Consider the following 19,374-nt stretch of genomic DNA (forward strand, 5'->3'; position numbering starts at 1 on the left):
CCTGCCTCTTGTTAATCATCCTGTGTTTGTTACCCTTTAAATCATCCTCATGTTCATTGTCTTGTGCTTGTGAATTGTACTATACCTGTACCATACCTTGTTCCTTGTACTCTGTCCATGTTTCTGAAGTCATACCCTCTTACTGTAATCCGGTCTTGTGAGTCACCCTTGTCGTTTGTTCTGTGAAGTCGATGTCCCTTGTTACTATTACCTCGTGTCCGGTAAGTTTAGTTTAGTGTATTTCCAAGTGTTTGTGTGAGTCCTTGTCCTAATTTCAAGTTATTATTTCCCTGTCCTGTTTTCCCCTCCTGGGTTTTTGTTTTGCCTTTTTGTCTTGTTTTGAATAAATAAATATCCCGTTAAACCCCTGTGTGTCTGCCTGCACTTGGGTTCTACTTCCCCGACAAACCCTGACAAGTACACATTTCTGACAAATAATAATAGTTGTAATAATTCTCAATCACTTGCTTTTGGGTAAAATATTTACATAAATATGTTTTTTAATTGGTATCAAATGGATCACTTTTATTATAACACTGTCATTTATTTGTACACAAATTATATGTTCTCCACTGTTAAAGCACAGTGCTAGAAAAACCAAGGTCATGGGTTCAAACATGAATTGAGTAGATGTATGTGACTTCTCTGTATTTACTTTAACTATTCAAATCAACAGATTACAGCACATACAGGTCTTTCCATCATAAAACCAATCATAGCCAAGCATTCTTCCATCTGATTACAGATAATACAGTACATTCCATATATAGACACTATACCTGGTGTTTCAGGAGTTTCAGTTTTGGGACGAGAACAGGTGAGAAATCTTCTGTTGTATTTTACATGATGTTTTTCATCAGGAGTGAGGAAAACTTATTTCAGGTATGTTGACTTGGTTTGTCTGACGGGGTGTACATTATATTAAATCATTACAAGTGGTGGAAATGTCTGAGATTCACAGGAGGGACTCTAAATAGGGACATGTATTATTATTTTAAATTTGTTTCACAAAATTACTCTGTATTCACAGCAAGTACAACTTTTTCATAGAGTTTTAATAGAGCCTGTTAAATGGATAAAACTTATTTCCAATTGAAGTTCATGGATCTGTCGTCCCATGTTCTTCACAGCCCTGCTTGATCCAGAAGTGTTCAATTGGCTAGTGTGATGTTCATCGTGTAAAAATTATGTTTATTTAATAAGATAAAACATTCTGACACTGATTTTGAATTATTTGTTTAAATATACAGTGGCCTCCATAGACAGTACACACAGTGAGACGGTACAGTTTTTAGACAGTACACACGTATGCGTCAAAAGAGCTGATCACGTCACCAACGTTCCACGTCACATCAAACGTAGTTACGTTGTAGGGCGTAAAGCACCTGACCATGTGTTAGCTGTCCGGTAGAATTCTCAGGCCTGAATGTTCTGTAATGTTTGACCATAAGTTTATTTTTATTACATTTTTATTACAACTTTTATAAGAATATTGGTACATCATGGTCATCAGGTATGTTTCATTCACTTTAATCAGGAATGTTAAATAGTAACAGCAGATGAGTTGACGTTCTTATCGTTGTTAGCAGTAGCTATAGCTAAGCTAGTTTTTCCATTTTCATTTGATCATCTTCAAAGCTTTTGAAAGTAGATTAGCATGAATAACAAGAAAGTTAAGGAACTTTCAACAAGGCGTGTCTTTCCATGTGTACTTGAGTGATTTTTAAAAATGTACTTTTGATTTATAGAAGCTGGTTAGCAGGCCCGATGAGTACGTAACAACCATTGTTGGAAGTAGAATTTATGCACAATTATGCTACTTTGTTGTCCTTTTTAACAGTTTTAACAGAATATTTTAACTGCTATTAGCATATTATTGTTAAAATATGCATCATGAAATAACTGACAGATTTATCTGCATGGCAACTGATTTTGGCAACAGTTTCTCAATGTAAAATGTATTGGCTGAAAAAAAATACTTTCTTCTACTGCCTACATTGCCGGAATAGTTGTAACTATTAGGATAAAGTGTTAATGTCAACATAATTTATTTCACACCAATGACAGATTGTTGCAAAAGTTGTCGATCCATTGACTGCTCAAACCACAATGGCAATTCATTTGTTTGTAAAATAGATTCATTTGTAAACCATCATTTACTAAACATTTAAAGATTTCGATTTCAGAGTTTTTACTTAAGGGTAAAACTACCAACTATTTTATTATTATATGTGCTTGTTTAACAAATATTGCCATTTCCGTTGCCATTCTTTTTTCAAGTTTTTATAATGTTACCATAGAGTATTTATTATTATTATTATTTTTTAGCCACCCCTTTTTTTGCATCCGTGGGCTAGCTGGTCTGCCAAAATTCACAGAAACCTTTCTCAGACGCTGCTTCATCTTTGGATTTGGAGTGATAATATACATCTACACTGCGGATGCAGGTACAATTTACATATCAATTATCTGATTCAGATACAAATAAAATGTAAAAGGTAAATAATGTATGGATGTAGTAGTGTAGCGTTTTTAGCTGCATGTTAAATTAAGGATGAGTTTACTCAACAAATAAGATTCTCCACCAGATCTATCAAGATCAAACATATATTAAATGAGTTATTTAAAACGTCAATTTCAGTCAAGGAATTAGTTTAGCTCAAAGGGAAAATATGCATAATAATCGTCATTACACATATATATTTTACAATTCTGATTAGCAGTATAGTGATAAAAAACCTATATGTATTCGTCCAGAAAATGCATCAATAATTTATACACTAACGTTATCTCATGACTATAAGTAACGTGACTTTACCAAAGAGAATTAAGAGCAGAGGTAGCATAGATCGAAACACAGTTTAAGTGACCAAGTTTGTGAGCATGAACACAGAGAACCCATCACAAATGCCTTTATGGTTTTTATTAAACTCTCCTCTACATGGTAAACATAATGAAGACAAACAAATACATGAAACACAAACGTGCTAGGATGCGCAGAGAGAGAGAGAGAGAGAGAGAGAAAGAGAGAGTGAGAGGGAATGGCCGCGAGGCAGGTAAAACATGTCTGAAAACCAATAAAATTATCTTTAACAAAGAGGCACGCTCTTAACCCAGCTACTCTATATTTAGAAACGGATACTTGCAATCTCGGTGTTGGACCAATATCTGTATGCGCGTGGATGGAAATCTTGAATTGAAAGCGGGGGTGTCCGTTGGAGTGTCCTTCTCGTCCTCTTTCTTTTCCCTTCCAATTCCAAAAAGTAAGCCTAAAGACTAATTCGGTGATGGTGTTTTAAATGCATACCTGCCCTGCCCCCAGATGGTCTGCGGGCCAATGCCATGGAAGTGATAAGGGGGCCTAAGAAGGTTCCTTTGTTTCTCATGGCGCCCCATTTGCATGGCTCTGACAGTATGGTCAGTTTGCATTTAATACCTAAACTTAGTTATGGACATAGTATGATGTGTGCTATGTTTTTATAACATAGCTCATCATATAGGGAATTCAAAGATGTGTAGTTACATATGAAACATGCAAGTCTTTGAGCTGTGAATGTATGAATACGTCAAATGAACCCTGAATCAAAACTTGCATATCTAACAGTTACAGAGTATATAAAATAGCACGAGCGGCAACACACAACCTAGACATTAAGATAGATTTACAGAAAGGATAGTTTAAATCACATAAGTTCCTATTTGTCAGAGAAGTTTCTCTGGTTAGCCTCAGATGTTAAGTTAGAGATGAGACACAGACTTAATCACTTATGCTTTGAAGCCTATGAGTCGTAAACATCCTACAGGGAAACCAAATGGTTATCACACTATCTTTGAGAGTTTAAACCCTAAAACCAGAGCCAGGTTTGCTATGTTTTTATACATGTTATCTTGAAACCAACACAAAAGGGAGTGAGAGGTTGAATGGCTTTCTTCACACTGATCCAGACACTACAGTAGTGACAGATTGTGAACTGCAAGTTTCTCTCATTTCAGTGCATCGAAAGACAACAGCTGAGGGGGTTACTGGAGGTTCTGTTCTCTTGCCATGTTTCACGAATAAAAGTGAGCACAAACTTCAAGACATTGAAGTGACTTGGAGATATAATGACAAACAGAATGTGTATGAAATAATTAAGGGGAAGAGTTCAGTAAAAGATCAGGACCAAAAGTACAAGAACAGAATTGACACTTTCCCTGAGGAGTTTGCGAAAGGAAACTTCTCGCTCCAACTCAACAGTCTTACACATAGTGATGCCGGAGAGTATCACTGCTTCATCAAACATTCACATGAAGCTGTGACCATAAAACTTCACATTATTGGTGAGTAAAACTGACATGATAACATGATGGCTTTTATTTATAATTACTTAAAGTGCTGTTGTCTTTACAAGACAGTGATGTTTGTTTTCTTCATGACTATTTTTGTTTGTTGCAGAATCAACAGGAGAAAAAGACAATCTATTGTGGTTGAAGATTTCAATTCCTGTACTTTTTTGTGTTTTGGTGCTGACAGGTTGTGTATTTAAAAAATGGTGTTTTAATGCTGCCAGATGGGATATCCGCTCCTGGAGGGTTAGATAGAACACTTTGTCAGACCCACACAACAACAGAATAGGTTGTTTGTCAACTTACAAGACCCCTAGAAATGTTAAATAAGAGCTTTTGATGGCTTTAAAGTTTTATGGGGTTTTCGTCTGATGTAACGTAAAAACGTTTACACATTACTTTATGTACTGCATGAACAAACCCACAACTTGATTGGTACCAAAACATTATTTAAATTTAAAGTTCAGTCAACTTATAAATATGTTTTTTCAGTTTATGTTCAGATTTAAACGGTATGTTTTATCTGACCTGAAGTGTTTGACGTTTCTGTCATGATTCTTCCTCATCATGTCATGTTTTCTTGATCATGGCAGGATCCCTTGTTTAATGTGGAGAGAGGTATTTTGACCCATTGGCTGTTCCATATGCTCTCTCGGGTCTCTTCTCTGTTCCCACCATCTTGTCTCCTCCTTATTGATTGTTTTTGCTCATGCCCCATACCTGTCCCTCTTGATTCGCTCCCCTTTAAAATGCCCTCGTGTATATTATCCTGTGCTCGTTCGTTTTGCTTGTTTTGGATGTTTGATTTCTACAGTCTTGTTTGTCTTTGCTGTGTTAAACTTACTCGTTGAATTACCTTACACATAGGATGTTCATTGTTATCTAGGCGTGTCTTAGTTTTTTGTAAGTTGTTACTATGCTCTCTCTATTGTTTTTGCCCCCTTGTAGGGAGTCTTTGTTTTTGTACTTTTGTTAAATAACTATATCTTTGTTAACCCCTCCACCGCTTCTGCCGGCGCTTGGGTTCTCTCCCCTCTTGAATTTGTAACAGTTTCCCCACAAACTAAAGAAGAGCTTGAAAAATCAATAAGATGCGATTTATTTTGCCACCATTTTAGTTGTTCTGTTACCTGAAACTCTGGTGGAAAGCAGTCCCTTCACAAGTATTACAGCCCCTTCATGTCCATCTTAAATAAAATGTCTGTGAGTGTTGGCCTAATGGGTCTAAAGATCACATCTAATCATTTAAACGACTGAAAGGTTGAGAAGCTTGAGAAACTGTACTTTTTTTAATTAAAATATTTCAATATAAGATATTTTTTCTTGTAAATTTGTTTGATTTATTTTCATTAGTTTTGTTGCTTTTCAACTGCTTTATAGTTTTTGTGCCATTTTATAAATATGTTAATAACATCCAGTTTAAATCCAGTTCTTCAGTATGCGGCTGATGTTGTGTTGATATCATTTCATCTTTGGGCATAATGTACATGTCAAATAATTTTGTATAAACTTTGATGAATGATTAAAAAAAGAATCCCCAAAAATAGTCCTCATTAAATTGACCATAGTAATTTTTTATCCTCCCGAGGAAAGTAAGTGGGAAAAATTTTGTTCAGTGACCTTTTACTTTAATTTAAAACAAGGGTTTATTATCCGTAAATGCAACCTTTTTAAATCATTCTTTGGTAATTTGGTTAGTAACCATGGCGAAATACATGATGATCCTGAGCATGACATGTGTCAAGTAGCCTTTAGCCTTTTTGTTAAATGACACAGGTCAATGACCTACTTTAACTCAGGGTCAGGGGGATTTAAGGTCATGCTCATGGAGTCCGCAAAAACATTTCTGAAAATTTTCTGAAGGCTGTCAACATTAATATGTGAATGGACACACATAAAATAGTAAACAGAAGAGTCAGCTCCTTTTAGAAACAATATTTATTTCAAATATACTCAAAGGCACCACTACCAAACTAATAGGAAGACAATTTGGCGACTTTAGTGTAGTCTGTGTAAGATAATCCCCTCCAGATCCCCAGACCCACTGACCCCCACTATCTGCATCATGAGGATGGCTCCCAAGTCACTAAAAGACAAGGTTCTCCTTCATGACTCCATTCTACAGCATTACGCCTCATTGAATACTAGGTCTTCTTGCATTGAAGCACTGAATCATTGATGTCACATTGAATCAACAAACATCGATATCATCAACCAACAAAGCAAAAACATGCATACAACTAATGCATACAAATAAAAAAACTAAAAACCAGAAGCGCCACATTACATGTAGAACAGCAGAAGACCCATCAGCCGATGAGGTTGAATATGTTTCAGTTTGTTCTGTTCGTCCCGGTCTTTCTTTTAAACAAAACATGAACATTAGTTTGGGTTTATTAGTAACATTATAATAATTATAAACAAATAATGTGTTTTCCGAAAATACTAGTCATTATTTGGATTTTACTCACCCTTAATAGAAAGCACAATCATTTCAGAATGCTGCAAGGTTGTGCTTGTGATAAAACATTGATATTTTCCTCCATCAGTGATTCGAAGACGTTCTATTTTGATTGAGTAGTTTCCGTTCTGATACTCCTCAGGGAAACTTTGAACTCTGTCCTTGTACTCTTGACCAACTGATTCTATACCCTTTATAATGTCAAACCTAAACTTTATGTTATCTTCTCTCCACTGTACTGAAATCCTTTCAGGCTTAATGCCCCTAAAAGAACAATTCATGATCACAGACTGTCCCGCAACACCCTCCACTTTGGAATTCCGGAGCCCTCGAAAACCTGCAATTAAATGTAAACAGAATTTGGCATTGTCATTTTATGACCCTACTTGTAAATACCCAGCCACAGTCTTTTTTGGTCATCTACTGTTTTTCACTGAAAATCACTTTACATGGTATTCTGTGAAAATATAATCTTGACTGAGTAAGGCCACGTAAAGGATTGAAATCATAGTGAGATTAATGCTTGAAATAAACATTTTATGATTCACAACTATACAATGTTTGTCTGTTTATTGCTCACCTTTGATAGATGGCAGGAGTACGCAGATGATGTACCAACTGTAGAAACAAAATAAATAGGACATCAACAACCTTTTTCCCTCGTATCTCCCATTTTGAGATATACACAACATATTAGTGAAAAAGTTTCTTAACTTCCTAATTTATCAGTTTGTCTTAGCTTCTTAATATGTGAAAGTGACCAATTCGTCAGGTATGATGACCCATACCCGAAATGTGACCTCTGCTTTTAACCCATCCAGTGAGTAGTGAACACACGCACAGCAAGTGGTGAAAACACGTTCACCTGGAGCAGTGGGCAGCTATCACTGCAGCGCCCGGGGAACATGTAGGGGGAAGGTGCCTTGCTCAAGGGCACCACAATCGTTACCTGCCGGCCTGGAGGATCGAACCAGCAGCCTTCTGGTCACGAGTCCGACTCTCTAACCACTAGGCCACGATTGCCTGATATCAAGACCTGAATCCCCTGAAACACCTTTGAGATAAATTAGAACTCAATCATCCAACATCAATGTCTGACCTCGCTAATACAATCGTGTCTACTCTGAATGTAAATGTCAGACTGTTTCTTCTGCTCCCACCAAGACGTCACCCATCAAATCTGTGTCCAAATCAATGGACCACAACTTTTTTAATGGTAACAGCCAAAAAATCATGAGTTACTGGAACTCAAATGGTTAACACTTTACAATAATGTCTCAATCATTAACAACACGATTGTTGAATGTTATTAATACAAATATAGTTTTTCTATCATACTAACATTGTTTTATCATGTTAGTTCATTGTTACACGATTTGATTTTAAACATTCATTTCAAATTGTTTGAATTGACATGAACCAAAATGAATGAATGCTGTCGAAATACTGTCCATTGTTATGTTACATAAGTTTAAATGTTAATAAATTAAACAACATTGTAAAGTTTTGCCTAAAAATGTAAACCGATCTTTTTCTACCATTACTATTGTGCTTCTTAAAGGTTCTGTGTGTAAGATTCAGAGGCCACTATTGGCGATGTAGGAAATTGCAACCTACATTTCCGCCACCCCTCTCTCCCTCCCTTTAGAGAAGCTACGGTTGCTGTCACAGGACAAAAGGGTTTCCGTAAATGATAGCAGCAATTATCGGTGGTTTTGATATTTGCAATCTACGTCTCACAGGCGAACAACAGACTGAAGTTACGGACACAGGACAGAGATGTCGTCGTCTGAGGCACTAGAGAGTAACCTTTGCAAGTCAAGTGACGAGGCTCATTTACAAAGAAAAATAAATACAATTGACTTAATTCATCATTTACTCTATTCGTTACAGTGAATATTAATGTTACTTGTTTCACTTGTCAGTGATTTATTCGCTTATTTTGCACTGCATTTTTTGACACGGTAACTGGTTCGTAATTTACAGCCTATTGAAACCACTTGCTAATGCTAAAGGCGTGTAATCTAACCGCAAAAGTCTTAGCAGAGTCAATCAGAGGACTTAACACAGGTAGTAAGAGGGACAAGAAGAGGGAGAGGAAGAGGGCGGAGAGGTAGGGGTGTTGGAGATGCAGGCAGGGCGATGAGAGGCAGAGGAGCGTTACCCGGAAGGACCGCACAAGAGAGGATGTGGAAGCTAAGCAGTATTATAATATAACTTACACCCGATTTATGCAAATTATGATTGTAAATATGATTTCCAACTTGATTTGCACACGGCCATGCAACAAGGACTTATAGTACAATTACAACGTGCAGGAAAAACGCTACTTCTCTTGATGATCAGCTCATCTATAAGCTAAAGCTATCAAACAAACAGTTCACTTTTAAAGCAGAATATTATATAGTCCGCCATTAGCGCAAATAACAAAGAATCGTTTCTATTTCTAATAAAAACCACGACAAGTAAATTGTGTTATTGTTCTTCCTCTTCTTCTTGGAAATCGTTCTATGTAGTGGCTTTGCAAGCTGCCTCCGAAACATAGCCGAAGAAGAAGAAGAACATGGTTCCGTGCATCCTTAGTTTTTACGAAACGCGCTCAGTTTGTCCGTGTAGTGCTACTATAGAAACATGGCTGTTCAATTTGATATATTACATGTAAGGGTGTGCCCGCGGTGTGAATACATAAAATGGCTCATTGTAAGGTAATATACACATTTCGGTTCATTTTGTAAGGTATTTCGTCACCATTTACAACATAGTTTTGTATTATATGTTACATTTTGGTGAATAAATCCTTAAAAATGCTACACACTGTACCTTTAAATAGAAGTATAAATATATATTTTTAACCTATTTCTCATTCATTTATTAACAGCAATTGGAATAGTTGGTGTTTACTGGTACTTATGTAAGAGCAAAACACGTTGTCCACATATCGTTCTCATGCCTTATACCACCCAATGCTAAGAAGAATTAACCAAACATATAAAGTTTCATGACCAATGCATTTTCTAAACTGTGATGTACCAAACAATTTTTACTCTTATGAACACTAAATGATGCCTATTTTGTAAAAAAATTAACGCCAGGTTTCACAAGATGGCTACAAATGAACATGTGCTTTGTTCGTTTGGAAGTCTGTTTAACTTCCCTCGAAGTTCATTAATACTTTTCGTACCTGTAGTTCATGTTGGTTTTATAATGGAAATCCAACCAAATCAATAAACTTTCGAAGCTGACTGAACAATTAAAACCAAATTGTTTGTCAATTTGTCAAACGGTGAAAAGCAGGTTAGCTAGCATCCAAGTGCACATGTACGTTAGCCGTGTCCACATGACACGCATGCGCTGATGGCATCATCGTCTATGATAAAATATGTGATTGCATTTACTCTAAGTATCATGCACACCTTGTTCTATTCAATGCACATTTTGATTTTCCATTGGTTTCATCAAATAAACTTTGAGCCACTTAACTTTTCTCACAACTTACAAATATTTTTATTGGTATCACTTCAAAAGTTATCAGGACCATTAATAAGTATACACATTTAAGTTTTTAATGTCGATACTGAGATGTGACACTTTGTTTTTTACCTTTTTTTAAAGCGTGCTTGTTCTTGTCTGGTGTAGATAAAATACCCCTCTCTTGATTTTTATTATCCTATTTTAGGTGTTTCTTCCCGGTTGAATCTAATCCTCATTTCCAGGTGAAATGCTTTCGGTAATACTCTTGCTGCGTTTTTCCCCTGGAAAAAATCCAGAACTTCTTTTAAAAGTGGCATGCCCCTTTAAAATAATGAAAAGAAAACCACAATTAAGAAAATAATTTTCAACTAAACATAATACAATAAAAACAGAAAGCATATGGTTTATGTTAAGATAACTCACATTTTGCCACATTCCTGGCAGATCCGTCTCAAAGTGGCAATCCCTTCTCATCTTCTGTCGTAAAGATTAATCTTCCTGATAGACAACATGTTTTCGTTTTCTCGAAACCAAAAGTATGGAATGCAGAGGGAATGGGAGGAGCCAGATGAGAAAAAAACTAATTGAAACTATATAAGAGACTCAAGTTGAAAAAGTGTGTTATCCAAACAACAAGATACATGTCATACTATTATGGATGAACAGCCATCTGTTATTAAGTTCCATTATTAGAAAACAGTATTAAGAAAAGTGTCCTACCGTACAGTTCCTTTATTTATCTTTATATATCTTATCTTTATGTTCAATTTCAGTTATAGATCAATTTGTAGAATGCAAGAAAGTACCTTCACTGTATGAAAAATTCAGTCAGCTAAATTCAGCTAAATTTATTCATCAACAAACATTGCAAACATGATATTCAAGCAAGATTGGTGTCATAACAGAACAAGGAAATAGGCTTAGTCAAAACAGGATAAGCAGGTACAACAAATGCTCAATGACTCACAATGCATGTTTTAAATAGCAGTGGATATGCTGATATAAAAAAATCCAAGTTAGGTTGAGCACAGACAAAGTCTTAGTTTGTTTATATTAAAGACACTCTTGTATTATTCATGTTTTTATTCGATTGAAATTTGTTTTAAAATACTGTATATATTTAAATATTATTTTTTTTATCATTTTATGTTTAAGTTATTTTTGCACATAAAATATAAATTGATTTTACAAAGAAAGGTGCAGCATTTGAGAAATAATAAAAGGGCAATTGTACATTTCTAATGTGTCAACACATTTTGTGAAAAAAGCATGAAAAAATCGTACCGTGATGTCAGTATCATGAATCACATTGCGACCTGAGAAAATTGCTACATCCCTATCAATAATAACGTGTATGTTTCGCAGAATGCTGCCACAGATTACAGATGTTGTGATTTCCCATAATATATGCAGCACTTTAACAAAACATCCAAAATCATTTGATAAATCCTTTAATTTATATTTTAACTTTTTAGGCATCTGTATAATATTGATACAGTTTTAATAAAAGTTGAACGCTTTTCACTCAGGGGCGTTGCCAGACCCCTTTTACTTGGGCATGTGCCCCAGTATAAATCTGCTGTGCCCCAGTATCAATTTCAAGTTTAAGTTGGAACAATTTTGTTTATTTGTCAGTGTAATCCTTTACATTGATAATTGCAGGCCAAAACTGATCTACATGCAACTTAGGCCACGTTTACACGATGAAAAACGGAAAAGTTTTTCCTTTACGTTTTTGAAAAGTTTCACGTACACATGACGTTTTCAAATCGGTCTGCCTTTACACGGATCCAAGAAAAACTAAAACAAAAAAATGCTGCAGTATTCCCGCCAGGGCAGTGGATGGCGATGTTGTTGTGTTAAGAAACAGAACCTGCCTTGGCACATACGCATACAAAGTTATAAACCAATAGTGCATTTTAACACTGTGGTTGATGAATATGTATGTTTAAAGGTGACATCATATGAAAACCTAACTTTTTTGTGTTTAAGTGCTATAACTGGGTCCCCGGTGCATCTAGCAACCCAGAAAACGTGAAAAATAAGAACCCAGTAAGTTTGTTTTGGTGTGCCTTTCCCTGCAAGCATGTGAGAAATCGAGCCGTTCAGATTTCGCTCCAGTTGTGATGTTCAAAGCGGATTTTCTTATAATGTTAACCACGCTTATTCAACACAGTTCCACCCACCGCGCTCCGCCATTGTTGTTTTCAAAAGCAACAGCAGTGTATGTGAAGCCATGGCTAAAGTTCGTGGACAACATGAAATGAAGTCGCTGCACAGAGTCCAAACCTAGGAGGAGACAGTAACGGATTTATTTAATTTTTAGTGGAAATCCCTCAGAAACCATAAGTGAAAACCAGCTTGTGTGCGCGAATCACTTTAAGCCGGAATGCATTTTCAACCTGGGACAATACAAGCAGGATTAGCTTCAAAGTTGTTCCTCAAAAGTGATCAAGAAAAAACTGTGAGTAATATTTCTCTACAGTCTGAATGGACGTAAATGTTCCTTATATTTATAGGAGGATAACGTTAGCAAATGATAGCGAAGGGAGTCGGTCATGAGCTAAATAGAACATTCAAAGCCTGTGTTAAACTTGCTGCACATAAGTGCATACTGACATTTGGAGTTTAACTGTATGAATGTTAATACATTATGTGTGTTAATATGTTTAGATGCGGCAAGCTGTTTGTTTTGCTAATAAACAGGGGCCAGCATTGCAGGTTAGTTTTGTTTTAAACTTCTCTAATAATTCGTGTCTAGGCTTAAAAATCATTCACAGCTTCCTAATTATGCTTTCACGTTGTGTGTGTAACGTTATAACTTTTCAACAAACTTGACAATGTGAGCGCTGTTTGCACTAGACTGGCTTACTGTTATGCTCTTCTGGCTGGACTACCAGCTTCTGCTCCCAAACCTCTGCAAATCATTCAAAATAAGGCAGAAAGGACTGGTCTTCATCGAGCCCAAGAGAGCCCATGTCACACCTGAGCTATCGCTCTGCCCTGGTTCTCAGTTGCGGCACAAATTAAGTATCAAAATCCTGTAGAGTGAAATGTATTTTGAAGGAAAATTACCTTTAACAATAACAACTAGAACCTCCACAACTAACCATTATCAGTAACGTTCAATAACTAATAACAAGTACTAATTGGAAGCGTGGAGTGTCGAGCAGGAAGTCATTCATTGTAATGGCGCGATCCATGGAGACGTAAATAAAAAGGTGGATTGAAAAGTTGTATAATATCGATGCTCTGTTGCCAATCCATTGTGTAGCTTTTGCACAACAGCCACTAAATGTTATCCTAAACTGTCATGCTGTGTGAGAAGAACAGCGATTGAACAGCTCAAAAAAACATGCAGTGTATTCTAGACATTAGAGACTGTCTTTCTGGTGCTAATGGTTGGAAACTGCTCTCTGATTCTGCAGATGGATGCAATACTGGAAGATAAGAAGAATTCTATTCTCATGACTTCAGTGAAGCCTCAACGAAACTCTGATATAATTTCGGGTTCTAAACGCATAAAACCAGTGTGAGCTCAGCCATGTTTGATCACTAATATTCATAAGTCGCAGCTATGTGATGAGATCGATGTGTGGGCAGAGTTGTCAGCCGTGATGTTACAGAAAGAAAGTGCAGCACAATCATGCTTTATAGATTAGATTTAAAAAAGAAATTACAAATGAAGTGACACATCTAATATCATGTCATATATATACATCATTACCTCACAAAAATATTGATCCAATGTTAAAAAAAACACCATCTCTCTTCTAAACAAATAATAACATTAAAGTAATACTGTTATTGGACCCTAGATGGAGACATTTAACCATCATGTGTACGAGCATAGTAATGCCTTATCTTTATTATCAAACAATGTTTAACTGAGCATTAACATATTGCTTTGATTATGTTTGCACTACAAAAGTCATTTAATGAAAAAAATATGTATAAAAATCAGCCCACAACAATGTGTTATATTTTACGATGACTGGTTTAATTTTGTGGGAAGTTTCTGGTTTGTATCATGTCTGTGCGCAAGGAAAGAAGTAGCGTTCTATGAAAGCGAATGGTTTCATAGTTTAATGTTGGGTCCAACCACTGTGCTTAAAGATTGCACCACCAACTGAACTCAGTCATTTTGTCTTGTGGAGTAGAGTTTATGTTAACTTCTATTGTGTGAAATAGCCTTTTCAGGACAGTACTAAATAAAAGTAACATGACATTTCTATGAAACCAGATCCCTCTTATTTTGGTACAATTTTTCAAATTTTGCATATTCGGGAAGGTGTATGAAACTTACGACTGTAACGTTTGCTATTTTGTAAGAGTCAGAGAATCACTGATTGCTGTTTACATTAATTTCTGTTAATGTTTAAAAAAAATTACATCAAAATTCTAAGTAATCAAACTTGGACTTGAACTGTGGCAATCGCAAATAGTTTGATGTTGTTATGGAATCTCAGGAAAAAACCCAATTGCAGGCAGCAGCAGTGATGAAGGGGTTAAACAGATTTATTAACAGACAAAACAGGAACAAAACAAAACACCCTCGATGGGGAAACACAAACAGGCAGGACTAAATATATAAATCAAAACAAGGACTTCCAACGAGGGGTCAAACACTAAACTAATACCATTTCATAGAAACTGTAATGAAATACAATTACTCAAAAAGATATATATTATCACGTAACTAAGCTACATGTATTCCGTAACCCCCAAGCCCTGACGAAGTGTAACTATGAAACTGCATGAACAATTAAAAATGTCAGGACATATTTTTTTTTCGAGAATAGCCACTACTGAATTGTGGGCATTATGTTAAAGTGTTTTTGTTGTGTTAGGGCTTATGGGATTCTTTTTTTAATTTATTTCCTTGTCTGTAACTCTGCCCCACCTGTTTACTCCTCTATTCCTTCAGTATTTATATCCATATATAAAAATCAATGTCCTTAAATCATGTTATTTGTGGTCTAAATTATTTGTGAGCGTGAGCACTGGGCACTTGATACATGCGGTGTAAATGCGGCCTTATACCTTGTAGTGTCCTTGAACTATCTCAACCCAACCATGAGCCTTTCCGAAGTAAACTCATGCATGGTCTTGCCTGGTGAAGTTCATCCTTCAAAAGCGCATGCACATATAACTGTCCTTTCACTCCTCCTTCCACGGGTAGCCACACCCATACATTATCAATCTTGCAACCAGTCTATTATATTCGATACACTGATTAAGAAATAAGCAAAAATGACAGACAAGTAGGCAAAGTAATTGCACTTTCTTGAAATTATATAACACAGGCCGGTCTGGAAGACCAGTGGTGGCTATCTTGGAAGAGGTAGGGAACTCCCTAGCATCCATCTTAGACTAGGCCGGAAGCTCAATAGCCGTCCATCACTTTAAAGAAAAGTGGATGCCTGTGAAGTGTTCATTCACATCTTTAACACTCTACGGTCTCCAGTCTGGCAGCTTATTTTGCAAATGAATACATTTATAACATCCGAGTTAAAAAATGCTCACTATTTGTCAGGTATTTTGTTAGAATTTATTTTTATATAAGCAGTTGTAACTGCCTTATAATTCATTTGTAAATGACTTTTCATTAATGAACACATCTACAAATGCTTTATAAAGGAAACCTTAAAGTAAAGTGCTACGGAGTTATTTATGGGACTTCCAGTTTTGCTACTTCATCATAGATAAAATGTAATATTATGTGGTATTGTATATTACACACTACTACATGCCCAACAAAGCAATTTGTAATGAACACGTATCAATTTGACTTTTCTTGTGACAAGAAACAGTGCCCTCCCCTCAAGTCACTGCCATTACAGGATTGACCTTTTTTAGATGATTAGCTCAAATATATATATATATATACAGTGAGGAAAATAAGTATTTGAACACCCTGCTATTTTGCATGTTCCCCACTTAGAAATCATGGAGGGGTCTGAAATTGTCATCGTAGGTGCATGTCCACTGTGAGAGACATAATCTAAAAAAAATCCAGAAATCACAATGTATGATTTTTTAAACTATTTATTTGTATGATACAGCTGCAAATAAGTATTTGATCATGAAGTATTCCATGATTTCTAAGTGGGAGAACATGCAAAATAGCAGGGTGTTCAAATACTTATTTTCCTCACTGTATATATATACTGTATCTTACAGAAGTGAGTACACCCCTCACATTTTTGTAAATATTTTTATATTCTATTATCTTTTCATGTGACAACACTGAAGAAATTACACTTTGCTAAAAGATAAAGTAGTGAGTTTACAGCTTGTATAAAAGTGTAAACTTCCTCTCCCCTCAAAATAACTGAACACACAACCATTATGTCTTCTTATGTCATTTCAGATTCAAGGCTTCTAAATGGAGAACATGACTTTATGGTCATTGTTTAAATGAAGAAGGAAACACTTCAAAATATTTTGTATATCCCATCATGCCATATTTAAGACACACTTGAATGTTCATAACCGAGAGAGGTTGTTCCACTGTGTCCAAAAACATCTAAGAGGGAAGAGGATTACTGATAGGTCAGTTGTGTTTGAGGTGTGATCAAATAATTGACGTGCGTCAACAAGAGGGGATTCAAATATGTCTCAGCATTGTTTGTTTGTTTGTTCATCAACAGTTTTCAACATGTTCAAGCCCGTCCTTACTTACTTTTAGAGCAGCTAAACAAAATATAATTCCAACTTTAAACACAGGGAAGTTCTCACAGGGATGTGGATCCCTGGAAACATCTGTCCTGGTGCCTCAGATTATTAATTTAGATAACTGTCACATAAAGGTTAACAACAGTATTGCCACATGCCTTCAAGTGTTACATGAAATGAACATGTTTTGAACAGTGAATGTTGAACACAATGCTCGCTATACCTGCTCTCTACCATGTGTAAATGGTATAACGTGATGTAATTTAGACGAACAGCAATTGTTACATCATATCACCATTGCATAAATTGACTCGCATAGTCCTGTGAAGATTCGCGACAATTCGAATTAAAACACTTTTAGTGAACCCCATCACATTTAAGCTAAGTTTATGAACTTTAGTCAGAATTTAACAAAATTTGAGTCAAACCGACGTGTGCCCCGCGAGCGCGGTAAAGCATTCACGGTTCAGGACCGCCTCTCTCGGTGTCAACTTTGGACATTAAGCGGCCAGTCATTAATATTGCTCCCTCTGTTTTAAACCAAACATTTCAAGGTTTGTGCATGACAAAGTAAGACGAGTGTAGTAGCATGTATTAAATGAGTTCATTTGCTGCACGTGTGGTTTCTAAATGTATTAAGTGGTGTAATTCATAATGTCATTTTTTTCACTAGTCAGTGAATCCAATGGATGCTTTTGTGAGGGAAAAACTCATCGAGGGGCAGTTAGTCTCATTGACAAGTTTAAATGTACGTTTGTGTTATTAAATAGCCTTAAACCGCTGCTCTTTGACTGCGGAGGAATAATTTAACTTATATTTTTTTCCTTGATGTTTTGGTTACTCTCTGTATTCGTTTAATTTAAATACAGTGAATGAATACATTTACAAATTAATGTTTTTTTTCTGATTCAGAATTCAAATTTGACTGATTTATGAATGACTCGTTATTGATTTGTGTTATTTATATTGCTCATATTTGTTATTAGCCATAATTATATGTATTTAGTTATTTTTATTAATTGACATTTGTTGCTACATATTGTGGAGAATGTTTATTAGTTATTTATAATGTTATTTATAATGCTTGTTAATGTTAGATATGAAACATTGTTATTTATTATAATTATCCAAATCTATAAATATAGCTGTTACTGGCTGTAAAAGTTAATTTTTTTATTAACAATTATTTTTACAGTCAAATAAAAAAGAATTTAAAAAAAAATGTCAATTGTCTTGATTGACAGTGAAGTAGGCTACAGAAGAAATTAAGAATAACCCAGCAAGAATAACCCAGAATTAAACACATGAATAGTTAAAATGACAACATTTGGGTTTTTTCAATAACCCAGCATGCTGTGTTAACAGGTGTAACCCAGTGTACCCAGCATGTGTTCTGTCCAATATTTACCCAGCGCTGGGTTGCCAATTGGGTTGTTTTTAATCCAGGCATTTTTAGAGTGAATTGTTTTAAATAATTCAACCACGGAGTATATTTACTTTAGTAAATTGAAGTAAATCTGCTAGTAAAATTATAAAAATAGTACATATGATTTTTTTCAACTCCAGTTTTCAGGGAGTTTGGAAAAGTCTATGAAGTAGTTAGGCGTTATCACTTCTAACAGATCTGCTTCTAAACATTTAAGCACACTTAAGAAATAAGATGTGCGAAGTGTCAAGGAAGCAGGTTGACAATTTGAGGTGCTATACTATTTCTTCCTAAATATCGGCTATCAATTGCTTCAAAAGCAGACATAGTAACTTCCTTCAGATTATGTTCAAATCAATTTGACCTTTGCATAACTTGAGAAAGTGCTAATAATCTTTCTGATCTGGGCATTTGACGGGGAATCTGATTTGGAGGGTTTGTCAGTCTCTCAACAGTAGCAAAAATAGTGTGAGTGTTGTTTAGGTTTCTGTTCATATGGTTTAAAAAGTTTTTATCTTTCTAGCTGTGCCTACTTCCACATTGAAAGCATGAGGGCTGTCTTTATAGATCCTTTAGTGAATTTCAAGTTTAGTCTTCTGCCACATCCATTCAGCATTACTGCATTGTCTTTTCATATTCTGTACTAATGTAGCTTTTCTCCAAGGTGCTTTTTGTCTGCCAGTGTTCTAACTGATTTTCACGGGAACAATGTCATCAATAAAAATTTTATCTTTTTAGTTAAAGGGATCGAGGAGATCAACAGAATCTGCAGAAATTGAAGATAAGCCTTTATAAATAGCACAATAGTGTTCACATTGATGCATCTCTTCCTGACAGAGACAGATCTAGATTCAGTGGTGGCAGAGATCAATGTATCAAAGAAAATGTTTAGACCCTTACTGAGGAGTAAATCTAGATTTTGTACACGATTGTGTGCGCTAAGAAGTTTGACTCCACAATTCAGATAATTTACTTTTGAAATTCTTTTATTGTTTTGAGACTTATTTCAAGT

At 35.6% G+C, this 19,374-nt stretch overlaps 1 protein-coding gene and 1 long non-coding RNA gene across 3 annotated transcripts; one reads left to right on the top strand and one right to left on the bottom strand.

Moving 5' to 3' along the window:
- The first annotated feature begins 811 nt into the window (after positions 1-811).
- Positions 812-5,549, top strand: LOC130430441 (sodium channel subunit beta-4-like). Of its 2 annotated transcripts, XR_008907799.1 has the most exons (4): positions 812-882; positions 2,329-2,447; positions 3,994-4,320; positions 4,436-5,549. XR_008907799.1 is itself a non-coding variant. In XM_056759557.1 (3 exons), the coding sequence occupies exons 1-3, from the start codon at positions 3,173-3,175 to the stop codon at positions 4,579-4,581; spliced, it is 564 nt and encodes a 187-aa protein (XP_056615535.1). In that variant the 5' UTR covers positions 3,168-3,172; the 3' UTR covers positions 4,582-5,549. The 2 variants fall into 2 exon arrangements, 1 of the variants encoding a protein (XP_056615535.1); XM_056759557.1 differs by lacking the exons at positions 812-882; positions 2,329-2,447 and adding an exon at positions 3,168-3,263.
- Positions 5,550-7,365: 1,816 nt separating this feature from the next.
- LOC130430501 (uncharacterized) lies at positions 7,366-10,779 on the bottom strand. Its single transcript, XR_008907827.1, has 3 exons — positions 10,682-10,779; positions 10,388-10,579; positions 7,366-7,405 (listed from the first exon to the last, which is right to left on the bottom strand). It is a non-coding gene; the product is annotated as an uncharacterized LOC130430501 (long non-coding RNA).
- Positions 10,780-19,374: the final 8,595 nt, after the last annotated feature.

The sequence above is a fragment of the Triplophysa dalaica genome, chromosome 10, assembly GCF_015846415.1.
Source record: "Triplophysa dalaica isolate WHDGS20190420 chromosome 10, ASM1584641v1, whole genome shotgun sequence".
NCBI classification, from domain to species: Eukaryota; Metazoa; Chordata; class Actinopteri; order Cypriniformes; family Nemacheilidae; genus Triplophysa; species Triplophysa dalaica.

Excerpts from the sequence above, each read along its gene's own strand:
- LOC130430441 (XM_056759557.1), top strand. The coding sequence starts at position 3,173 with ATGCGCGTGGATGGAAATCTTGAATTGAAAGCGGGGGTGTCCGTTGGA. Across the intron at positions 3,264-3,993 it reads TTCCCTTCCAATTCCAAAAA|TGCATCGAAAGACAACAGCT; the intron begins GTAAGCCTAAAG and ends CTCTCATTTCAG. Across the intron at positions 4,321-4,435 it reads CATAAAACTTCACATTATTG|AATCAACAGGAGAAAAAGAC; the intron begins GTGAGTAAAACT and ends TGTTTGTTGCAG.